General features: G+C 42.2%; 1 protein-coding gene across 1 annotated transcript; it reads right to left on the minus strand.

Annotated features, from left to right (window-relative positions):
* Nucleotides 1-6,035: 6,035 nt before the first annotated feature.
* LOC135539925 (serine/threonine-protein phosphatase PP1-gamma catalytic subunit A) lies at nt 6,036-9,108 on the minus strand. The gene is made up of 7 exons (XM_064966193.1): nt 8,749-9,108; nt 8,142-8,273; nt 7,806-8,036; nt 7,548-7,652; nt 7,145-7,368; nt 6,914-7,048; nt 6,036-6,716 (listed from the first exon to the last, which is right to left on the minus strand). The coding sequence occupies exons 1-7, from the start codon at nt 8,801-8,803 to the stop codon at nt 6,627-6,629; spliced, it is 972 nt and encodes a 323-aa protein (XP_064822265.1). The 5' UTR covers nt 8,804-9,108; the 3' UTR covers nt 6,036-6,626.
* Nucleotides 9,109-12,624: the final 3,516 nt, after the last annotated feature.

Here is a 12,624-nt window from a genome sequence, read left to right on the forward strand (position 1 = left end):
CTGCTAATGCTACCCAGTCATTTCTGTCAAGAGTGGTTTAAAGTGGCAATATTTCAATAATAAAGTCAACTTTTTGTGTGAATAAAGTCAGTTATATTAAGACTAATGTATTGGGATTTGGTTACCTTCAATACAATTTTATGAAAATGGTGGGTAAACTGCGTTTAGTTGCACCACTGCCGGTAGCCTACCCTCTCAGCAGAGGCACCCATGAACACACGCAGAACAGGTAGCCTTCTTTCAATATAATACACGAGTTGAATCAAACCATGTTTCCACCGTAGTTTATGAGTTGACCATAATTCATGAGTTGAATGCTTGGAGTCTTCACAGATCCTGTAACATAAAACACCTAATTTCTTTCCTTACATTAATGGCATGACCGTGTTATTTTTAAATTATTTTAATTATTAATAATTATCAATTATTTAACAATTGAATTAGAACATTGAACTTAAACCCTGTAATGATTCCTGGATCTAAGTGTAACTATGGATATAATACTGATACATAAAATGGTCTACTTCTTCTGGCCACAGATGGCACAGACAACACCAATACATGCGTGCAGTAGAAAAACAAAGCAATGAGCCTCTAAACAGCTGACTGACAAAAGCAAACAATGATAAATCAATGGATAAATAGAATGCATTGCAATAAAGGCTATTTTTATCAACGGCGCATGGCAAACAAATGGTGAAAATGTTGACTGAACAAAAATATAAATGCAACATGTAAAGTGTTGGTCCCATGTTTCATAAGCTGAAATAAAAGATCCCAGGAATGTTCCATAAGTACAAAAATGTTATTTCTCTTAAATGTTGTGCACAAATTTGTTTACATCCCTGTTAGTGAGCATTTCTCCTTTGCCAAGATAATCCAGTCAACTGACAGGTGTGGCATATATAGAAGCGGATTAAACAGCATGATCATTACACAGGTGCACCTTGTGCTGGGGACAATCAAAGGCCACTATAAAATTTGCAGTTTTGTCACATAACACAATGCCACAGATATCTAAAGTTTTGAGGGAGCATGCAATCAGCATGCTGACTGCAGGAATGTCCACCAGAGCTGTTGCCAGAGAATTGAATGTCGTTTTAGAGATTTTTTCAGTATGTCCAACCGGGCCTGACAACCGCAGACCACGTGTAACCACGCCCATCCAGGACCTTCACATCCATGATAATGCATGGTCCTATGTTGCAAGGATCTGTACACAATTCCTGGAACCTGAAAATGTCCCAGTTATTTAATGGCCTGCACAATCACCAGACATGTCACCCACTGAGCATGTTGGGATGCTCTGGATCAATGTGTACGACTGCGTGTCCCAGTTCCTGCCAATATCCAGCAACTTCGCACAGCCAAGGTATCTGTGACCAACAGATGCATATCTGTGTTCCCAGTCATGTGAAATCCAGATTTGGGCCTAATTTCCAGATTCCAAGAATTGTGTACATATCCTGACGGTGCTGGAGAAGATGGCTGATATTTTACGTGCTCCTAACCAATTGTGTTTTTATGTTTGTTTTTTGCATTATTTGTAACTTATTTTGCACATAATGTTGCTGCTACTGTCTCTTATGACCGAAAATAACTTCTGGACATCAGAACAGCGATTACTCACCATGAAATGGCAGAAGCTTTTTCCTTTAATGAGCCTGACGAGCCCAAATTGAACTACATACTGCTTTCCCGGGAACGGGCCCAAATCCCTGTCATTTGCGTGAAGCGACAACAGAGAAAGAGGACAGAGGTCGGGCTGCCTTCTGAGAATTCGTAGGCGATCTAATAAAATCCCCCCCGCCTTCCGTTCTACTAGCTAACCATTGGAAAATAAAATTGACAATCTACGAGGAAGATTAACCTACCAATGGGACATTATAAACTGTAATATCTTATGCTTCACAGAGTTGTGGCTGATCGACGACATTATCAACATACAGCTGGCTGGTTATACGCTGTATCGGCATGATAGAACAGTGGCATCTAGTAAAAAAAGGGGTGGCGGACTATGCATGTAAACAATAGCTGGTACACGATATCGACGGAAATCTCTAGGTTTTGCTCGCCGGAGGTAGAGTATCTCATGATAAGCTGTAGACCACACAATCTACCTAGAGTTTCAATCTGTATTTTCCGTAGCTGTCTACATATCACCACAGACCGATGCTGGCACTAAGACCGCACTCAATGAGCTGTATTCCATCATAAGCAAACAGAAAAAAGCTCAACCAGAGGCGGCGCTCCTAGTGGCCGGGGACTTTAATGCAGGGAAACTTAAATCTGTTTCACCAAATTTCTGTCAGCATGTTAAATGTGCAACCTGAGGGAAAATAACTCTGGACCACCTTTACTCCACACACAGAGATGCGTACAAATCTCTCCCTCACTCTCCATTTGACAAATCTGACCATAATTCCATCCTCCTGATTCCTGCTTAAAAGCAACAATTAAAGCAGGAAGAACCAGTGACTAGATCAATAAAAAGTGGTCAGATGAAGCAGATGATAAGCTACAGGACTGTTTTGCTAGCACAGACTGGAATATGTTCCAGGATTCTTCCTATGGCATTGAGGAGTACACCACATCAGTCATTGGCTTCATCAATAAGTGCATTGTTGAAGGTCGTCCCCATAGCGACCGTACCCCAACCAGAAGCCATGGATTACAGGCAACATCCGCACTGAGCTAAAGGCTAGAGCTGCCGCTTTAAAGGAGTGGGACTCTAACCTGGAAGCTTATAAGAAATCCTGCTATGCCCTCCGACGAACCATCAAACAAGCAAAGTGTCAATACAGGACTAAGACCGAATCATACTACACCGGCTCCGACACTCGTCGGATGTGGCAGGGTTTGCAAACCATTACAGACTACAAAGGGAAACACAGCCGAGTGCTGCCCAGTGACACAAGCATACCAGACGAGCAAAACTACTTCTATGCTCGCTTCGAGGCAAATAACACTGAAACATTCATGAGAGCACCAGCTGTTCCGGACGACTGTGTGATCACGCTCTCCGCAGCCGCTGTGAATAAGACCTTTAAACAGGTCAACATTCACAAGGCCGCAGGGCCAGACAGATTACCAGGACGTGTACTGTGAGCGTGTGCTGACCAACTGGCAAGTGTCTTCGCTGACATTTTCAACCTCTCCCTGTCCGAGTCTGTAATACCAACATGTTTTAAGCAGACCACCATAGTCCTTGTGCCCAAGAACACTAAGGTAATCTGCCTAAATGACTACCTACCCGTAGCACTCACGTCTGTAGCCATGAAGTGCTTTGAAAGGCTGGTCATGGCTCACAGCAACACCATTATCCAAGAAACCCTAGACCCACTCCAATTTGCATACTGCCCTAACAGATCCACAGATGATGCAATATCCATTGCACTCCACACTGCCCTTTCTCACCTGGACAAAAGGAACACCTATGTGAGAATGCTATTCATTGATTACAGCTCAGCATTCAACACCACAGTGCCCTCAAAGTTCATCAATAAGCTAAGGACCCTGGGACTAGACACCTCCCTCTGCACCTGGATCCTGGACTTCCTGACGGGCCACCCCCAGGTGGTAATGGTACGTAACAACATATCCGCCACACTGATCCTCAACACAGGGGCCCCTCAGGGGTGCGTGCTCAATCCCCTTCTGTACTCCCTGTTCACTCATGACTGCACGGGCAGGCACGACTACAACACCATCATTAAGTTTGCAGATGACACAACGTCGAGACAGCCTATAGGGAGGTCAAAGCCCTGGCCGTGTGGTGCCAGGACAAAAACCTCTCCCTCAACGTGATCAAGACAAAGGAGATGATTGTGGACTACAGGAAAAGGAGGACCGAGCACGCCCCCATTCTCATCGAGGCTGTAGTGGAGCAGGTTGAGAGCTTCAAGTTCCTTGGTGTCCACATCACCAACAACCTAACATGGTCCAAGCACACAAAGACAGTCATGAAGTGGGCAAGACAAAACCTATTCCTTCTCAGGAGACTGAAAAGATTTGGCATGGGTCCTCAGATCCTCAAAAAGTTCTACAGTTGCACCATCGAGAGCATCCTAACTGTTTGCATCACTGCCTGGTAATGGCAACTGCTCGGCCTCCGACCCCAAGGCACTACAGAGGGTAGTGCGTACGGCCAAGTACATCATTGGGGCCAAGCTTCCTGCCATCCAGGACCTCTATACCAGGCGGTATCAGAGGAAGGCCCTAAAAAATCCAGCCACCCTAGTACTAAACTGTTCTCTCTACCGCACGGCAAGCGGAACCAGAGCACCAAGTCTAGGTCCAAGAGGCTTCTAAACAGCTTCTACCCCCAAGCCATAAGATTCCTGAACATCTAATTAATGCCCCCCCCCTTTACACCGCTGCTTCTACCTACATGTACATATTACCTCAATTACCTCGACTAACCGATGCCCCCGCAAATTGCCTTTGTACCGCTACCTCCTGTATATAGTCTTGCTATTGTTATTTTACTGCTGCACTTAAAACTACTTGTTACTTGTTGCAAAAACCTCTCCCTCAACGTGATCAAAACAAAGGAGATGATTGACAAAGGAGATTATTTCTTATACATATTTTTTAAACTGAATTGTTGGTTAGGGGCTTGTAAATAAGCAATTCACTGTAAGGTCTACACCTGTTGTATTTGGCTCATGTGACTAATACAATTTGAGTTGGTTAATTTATTTTCATTGAATAATTTCCTTATATGAACTGTAACTCAGTAAAATCTTTGAAATTGTTACGTTTATATTTTCGTTCAGTGTTCAAAGGAAAATCTATGCTTTTAAAGGAGCTCAGCTGAGGCCAAATTCAGCACTACTGAGTGGACAGCGCAGTGGACAGGGAGACGGTATGTGCAGCCACGTAGAAATAAATGTTTCATTTGGAAGCTTTAATTTTCATATTGATCAAATGTAAAACATATTTACCAAAGCATTTTAAACAAATAGAATTGATAAATTAGCATTATTTAGAGCTACCCCCAAAGTTTGACTTTTGTTGCATTTAGGGGAGCTAATGTCTCATTTAATTTTTTATTTAACTGGGCAAGTACGTTAAGAACAAATTCTTATTTACAATGACGGCCTAAGAGCAGTGGGTTAACTGCCTTGTCAAGGGAAAAGATTTTTACCTTGTCAGCTTGGGGATTCGATCTAACAACCTTCCAGTTCCTGGTCCAACGCTCTATCCACTAGGCTACCTGTCACTTATTCAGGGAAGCTGATCCCCCACTGGCTCCACTGTAATTCACACCCTGCTTTATCTTTCATATCAGCAATAAATAATAAAATAAAAGGCTAAATTACTACAAACCTTTATAGGGTTAGGGCTCCCACATGGCCATAGTTCCATGTTAGCTATCTGCATCTCTGAACACCTGGGTGTAAACAAAGACTGACACCACCAACGTGTTGTCACCGAAAAATGCAGTCAGCTCCAACTGTTAAAAGTGTACAGTAAGTGTATATTTTGCATTTGGAAATTATTTTGATGTGATATGACAACGACTTTATGTTTCTAGAACCATACAGCAACTGAGAATCGATTTCACGGTTAGATGGAGTATTTGGCTGCCAGAGCCAATTAGTCTCTGAACATGTTAAGGTCCTTGTACTATAAGGATTGATGTTAGGCTCCTTTAGTCCATAAGTGTCTTTCACATCCACATAGTAGCTAGTTATGCAACAAGGCACGAGGGGGGGGGGGGGGTGTAGTACAAGGTCAATATACCACGGCTACGGGCTGTTCTGATGCACAACACGGAGTGCCTGAATACAGCCCTTAGCCGTGGTATATTGGCCATGTACCACAAACCCCCGATGTGCCTTATTGCTAATATAAATTGGTTACCAACATAATTAGAGCAGTAACAAGAAATATTGTGTCATACCCAGTTAATCAGCATTCAGGACTCGAACCACTGTTTGTAATACAAAATATATGGCAGTAATTAATTCAAGGTTGAGCTTACCTTGTAATCCTCAAATAATTGATAAAGGAGCATGATGCTAATACAATTCAAATGCCAATTTCCCCCTAAAAGTTTATTAGAAAGATTTAGTCAACATTACAAGAATGCTTTATTTCTTCATTTAATTCAGCACAAGACTTGTTTTAAAAATGGTGAAGATGCAGGAGCAGAGTGAGGATTCAATGTCCTATGATAAAGAAAGTTATACAGAAATAAACTACTAAGTGTCTTGTGATATTTCCATAGTTGTTTTAAGAACCATTAATTGCATTATTGACATTGACAGTGAGAAACAGGTGATGACAGAAATTGATGAAACATGAAATGAAAAAAATTGTGAAACAACTCTGCACAGCTTCAAACAAGGCATTTCTGTGCATTATCAGCCATATTGTTACATTGTTCCTGGTTGAACAGTCATATGTGGCAAAGACTAGTTGCAATGGAGTGCAAAACACCTGAGGTTTTCATGGTGACATATCCATTTACCCTTGTGGACAAAACAACAAAACATTTTGCTTTCATCAGGTTGGAGTGGATATCTTTTCAGCATTGGCAGCACAAAGGGCAACCAACCCTTCAGACGCGAAAGACAAAAGCAGAATAGAGAGCAGGACATAAGTCCACTCATTCCACCTTATTTCTTGCCTTGCTTGGTGACCATGTTCCGTGGGGGTGTGACTGGACGGCTGCCATTTGGCTTCTTCTTCTCAGCGGGCTTCAAAATCTACAAGTGGAATGGACACAAGTAATCCAACCTAAGATGATGTTTTTGCCCACTGCAATAGTCTTTACATCGTACAGTTTGACATAATGACGAGATTGGTTATAGCGTTAAGATCTCCATACACTAGTACTAATACAATCATTGACACCTTTACATTCCCGCGATAAGACAGAGTACATTCATGATGAAATACTCACCTGAAAAGAGCACATGAGGGTCTCATCCACACTCATCATAGCACCAGCATTGTCAAACTCCCCGCAGTAGTTGGGTGCTGAGAATAAAGTCACAAGCTGTCGCTTGGCGAAGAACTCATAGCCGTCCTCAACAACCTGCCGAAAAAACAACATTGATTATAGTTGGGTTAAAAATAAAAACAATGCATTCAACTCCAGACAGTACAGTACAGTGAAAGTATGCAGACATACCTGATGGGCGCGACAGATCAGATCCAAATCATGTTTGTGCAGGAACTTTGCCACAACTTCTGAGCCAAAAGTAAATGAGACGCCTCTGTCATTCTCTCCCCAGCCGAGGACATCCTTGTCTGGATCTGACCAGAGCAGGTCACACAGGAGGCCCTGGTCGGGGACGTCGGTGGGCCGCATGACGCGCCTGATCTGCTCCATGGACTGGAGGTCTGGTGACAACCCTGAGAGACACAGAAGGAGATGAACAGCAAGAATAAGGTTAATTGCAGTAAGAACTTGTTGGTAAATGAGAAGACAATTGAAATAAAATAGTATTTCTCAATATCACAGCAATGTCTTAGTGTGTCCTAAAACAGGACCACTTCTCTTCATGTTTAAGGATTACTAAAATGCAACCTACCTCCATGGCAACAGAAGATCTTCTCATCAACAATGGCAGCAATAGGGAGGCAGTTAAAGCAATCTGTAAATGTTTTCCAGAGCTTGATGTTGTACCTTCTTTTACCTAGAATAATAAAATATAATTTTAGGATGATAGTAAGCTAGGCAATGCGTATGACAGGAACCTATAACAAAATGCAATTTATGTAGATACAAAGACTATATTATGTCAGAGAGTGCAGGGTTATGATTATTACAGCCACCACATATCACTCACACTCATCATAGAATCCATATATTCTGTTGATGGAGGCGCACTCATGATTCCCTCTCAGCAGGAAGAAGTTCTCCGGGTATTTGATTTTGTAGGCCAAAAGCAGACAGATGGTCTCCAGAGACTGCTTCCCCCTGTCCACATAGTCTCCCAGAAATAGGTAGTTGCTCTCAGGAGGGAAACCCCCATACTCAAACAGCCTCAATAGGTCGTAATATTGCCCATGGATGTCACCTGCAGAAGGCAAATGATTTCAACTTCAAGTTCTACACATCCCTCATTGGGATAGAAGACACTTCATGTAACAGTTATGTTCACCAAATATTGACGATTACTCACCACAGATCTTGAGGGGGGCTTCAAGTTCAAGAAGGATAGGTTGGCTGAGAAATATCTCCCTGGACTTGAGGCACAATCCTCGGATTTCGTTCTCCTGCAGCTGCACATTCTTACCAGGCTTTGCTCCCCTGACTTAAAATGAAACAATCCTGATGAATCTACAAGCAAAGATACAGTATCTACCAAGTTCGCCATCATACTCATTGCCATGTTGTCTGGATAGGGGTGTGAGTGGTGACCGTAATTTCAGATTTCTCATGTTATTGACTTAATCGTTCACTGACTGACTGGGGCAGCTAGTAATTGACTGAGATGAAGCTAAAGTAACGTTAGTTACATAGCTAGCTAACTACTTTGAATGAACATTTCTTAATGTGTCGACCTGGACAAATTTCAGGTTAACATTAGCTAGTTAGATATGGGCAACAACAGCCTTAACTAAGGTTAGCTAGTTACTAGCTAACTTTAGCTTAGCTAGCTACCGATAGCCAGAGCCAACCTGCGTCAACAACTAACGCGTTATCTAGCTAAGGCTTGCCACCAGTCATCTAACGAAGTAAACATAATATTGCATAAATAACGCAAGATTAATGTACTCTTTCCTTACCTTCTAAAAGACGCTGGATGATACTGTCTATGTTGAGTTTGTCAACATCGGCCATGGCGACGTAGAAAAAATGGCTGAGTGAGCTGCAAATCTAGTGCTGGTTAGCTAACGTTAGCTAGTGGTGGCTACGATTGGCTAGCTTCACTAAATTGCTGGTTCCAAGAACGTGTAGAAATGACACCCTGTTATTTGGTTATCATACAAAGTTATATTATACCTAGCTAACTACTTCAACATCTTAGTGTTATACAAAACAACACATATTAGCCGTCTACCGGGACAAAATAAACGTTAGCCTATCTATTAGCCGTTAACGATGCCCTCTGATCTAGCCACACCCACTTTCCTACTTCAGATGAATCTGCCCGAACAACCTTCTGGGTGGATTTGATGGCCGCTGCCATCTACTGTGCTGGCCTAAAAAAAACTACCTTCCTCGGTGTGCCACACTGTGACATCCGTGCATGGCTGCTGCCACAGTGCCAGCCTCCTCTCTAAATATTTCAGCATCCGTAGAACTTGATTGTCAATAACAATTTAATTACTGTGATTTTCCTCTTCCCCAACAGAACTGATTGTTACTAATAGCCAAGCTTAGATTTATGAGAGAGGAGCAGGCGTCTGGTAACAATACCAATTTCAGACACCTCATTACTTGTAATTGACCATTCGTGTTTTTGTTGCAATATTTGTATTGATAAATCTAAGATTTTCAAGTGCACATCCTTGTTCACAGGACAAAACATTTGTGGAATTTCTGAACAAGATTACAAATCCATACTGTTGTGAACCTAGACTCTCTAGATGATTTTAGAACGTACAGTTCAATTCATCTGATAGATCAGACTTAGTTACAATTGGATCTATATCCTGTATGAAAATGGATTATATGCGATTAACCTGAAAATCCTTTATTTACAAGATGATCATGCACATCTCAAACATTTCCAGATAGCTTTGATGCGCAGCGGGGCGACGTGTAACAGAAGAGATGCAAGGACAGTTAGCAAGAGGTGGATTTATTCCTGGCCCTTCTCTTCCCCATGTGTGATGATGTAGATCAGATTCTTGTAGTCCAGGTGTCCAGCCACATCTGGAGGGAAGGCGGTTGTAACGGCCGTTGGTGGAAAAAGGTGAGGACCAAGGTGCAGCGTGGTAAGTGTTGATTTTAATGGTAAAACTGAACACTATCCAATTTGTAAGTCGCTCTGGATAAGAGCGTCTGCTAAATGACTTAAATGTAAAATGTAATAAAACAAGCACCAAAATAACAACCGAAACCGCTCCATCAGGTGCAAACACACTAAGAACAGAAAATAACTACCCACACCACACAGGTGGGAAAAGGCTACCTAAGTATGGTTCTCAATCAGAGACAACAATAGACAGCTGCCTCTGATTGAGAACCACACCGGCCAAACAACACAGAAATCAAAAACATAGAAAATGAACATAGAATGCCCACCCGAGTCACACCTTGGCCTAACCAAAATAGAGAATAAAAACCTCTCTATGGCCAGGGCGTGACAGCGGTGAACATCTGCTCCATCTGAAGGAATAGATCACAAAGCCTGTAAAAAAATTTATCAGTGATGATGGTTCTAAACTATTCGCGGGAGAACCCATCTGCCTGGGTTGTTAACATCTCAAATCGAATTGTATTGGCCACAAACACGTGTTTAGCAGATGTTATTGTGGGTGTAACGAAATGCGTGTATTTCTAGCTCCAACAGTGCAGTAATATCTAACAAGTAATATCTAACAATTTCACAGCAATACACACAAATCTAAAGTAGGGAATGGAATTAAGAATATAATATTTGAACAAGCAATGTCAGAGCGGCACAGACTAAGACACTGTTACACTGTTATTTTATTATTATTATATATTTATTTTTTTCACCTTTATTTAACCAGGTAGGCAAGTTGAGAACAAGTTCTCATTTACAATTGCGCCCTGGCCAAGATAAAGCAAAGCAGTTCGACACATACAACAACACAGAGTTACACATGGAGTAAAACAAACATACAGTCAATAATACAGTAGAAAGATAAGTCTATATACGATGTGAGCAAATGAGGTGAGATAAGTGAGGTAAATGCAAAAGGGCCATGGTGGCCAAGTAAATACAATATAGCAAGTAAAACACTGGAATGGTAGATTTGCAGTGGAAGAATGTGCGAAGTATAAATAGAAATAATGGGGTGCAAAGGAGCAAAATAAATACAGTAGGGGAAGAGGTAGTTTTTTGGGCTAAATAATAGATGGGCTATGTACAGGTGCAGTAATCTGTGAGCTGCTCTGACAGCTGGTGCTTAAAGCTAGTGAGGGAGATAAGTGTTTCCAGTTTCAGAGATTTTTGAAGTTCGTTCTAATCATTGGCAGCAGAGAACTGGAAGGAGAGGCGGCCAAAGGAAGAATTGGTTTTGGGGGTGACCAGAGAGATATACCTGCTGGAGCGCATGCTACAGGTGGGTGCTGCTATGGTGACCAGCGAGCTGAGGTAAGGGGGGACTTTACCTAGCAGGGTCTTGTAGATGACCTGGAGCCGGTGGATTTGGCGACGAGTATGAAGCGAGGGCCAGCCAACAAGAGTGTACAGGTCGCAGTGGTGGGTAGTATATGGGGCTTTGGTGACAAAACAGATGGCACTGTGATAGTGTCACGCCCTGGTCTAAGTATTTTGTGTTTTCTTCATTTATTTGGTCAGGCCAGGGTGTGGCATGGGTTTTTGTATGTGGTGTGTTTTTGTATGTTTTTTTTTACATGTATTGGGATGATAGCTTAGTGGGGTGTTCTAGGTGTATCTATGGCTGTCTGAAGTGGTTCTCAATCAGAGGCAGGTGTTTATCGTTGTCTCTGATTGGGAACCATATTTAGGCAGCCATATTCTGAGTGTTTTATGGGTGATTGTCTTTATGTCCCTGGTCTGTGTTAATTTACACCAGTATAGGCTGTTTTGGTTTTCGGTACGTTTGTTGTTTTTGTAATTGATTCGTGTTTACTTTTTGTTTATTAAGCATGGATCATAATCTACACGCCGCATTTTGGTCTGACTCTCCTTCGCCTAAAGAAAACCGTAACAGATAGACTGCTTCCAATTTATTGAGTAGGGTATTGGAGGCTATTTGGTAAATGACATCGCCGAAGTCGAGGATCGGTAGGATGGTCAGTTTTACAAGGGTATGTTTGGCAGCATGAGTGAAGGATGCTTTGTTGCAAAATAGGAAGCCATTTCTAGGTTTAACTTTGGATTGGAGATGTTTGATGTGAGTCTGGAAGGAGAGTTTACAGTATAACCAGACACCTAGGTATTTGTAGTTGTCCACATATTCTAAGTCAGAACCGTCCAGAGTAGTGATGCTGGACGGGCGGGCAGGTGCAGGCAGCGATCGGTTGAAGAGCATGTATTTAGTTTTACTAATGTATTTAAGAGCAGTTGGAGGCCACGGAAGGAGAGTTGTATGGCGTTGAGGCTCGCCTGGAGGGTTGTTAATGCAGTGTCCAACGGGCCAGAAGTATACAGAACGGTGTCGTCTGCGTAGAGGTGCATCAGAGACTCACCAGCAGCAAGAGCGACATCATTGATGTCTAAAGAGGAGAGTCGGCCCAAGAATTGAACCCTGTGGCACCCCCATAGAGACTTGAACATAAAAGAGAGCCGCACACTCTAGGAGCTCAGATGCAAAAATTGAATACCAAAGTTTCGACAGCTAAGCTGTCTTCATCAGGGTATAATTACAAACACTGCGGGATGACTCGTTTATATAGTGTCAAAGGACACAGGTGTCTGTAATCGTGGCCTAATATCATTGGTTAATAATCAAATATTAAAATGTCATACAAAGAACAGCATACAAACAAATGGATAGCAT

Source organism: Oncorhynchus masou, chromosome 1, assembly GCF_036934945.1.
Source record: "Oncorhynchus masou masou isolate Uvic2021 chromosome 1, UVic_Omas_1.1, whole genome shotgun sequence".
In the NCBI taxonomy this organism is placed as follows: domain Eukaryota; kingdom Metazoa; phylum Chordata; class Actinopteri; order Salmoniformes; family Salmonidae; genus Oncorhynchus; species Oncorhynchus masou.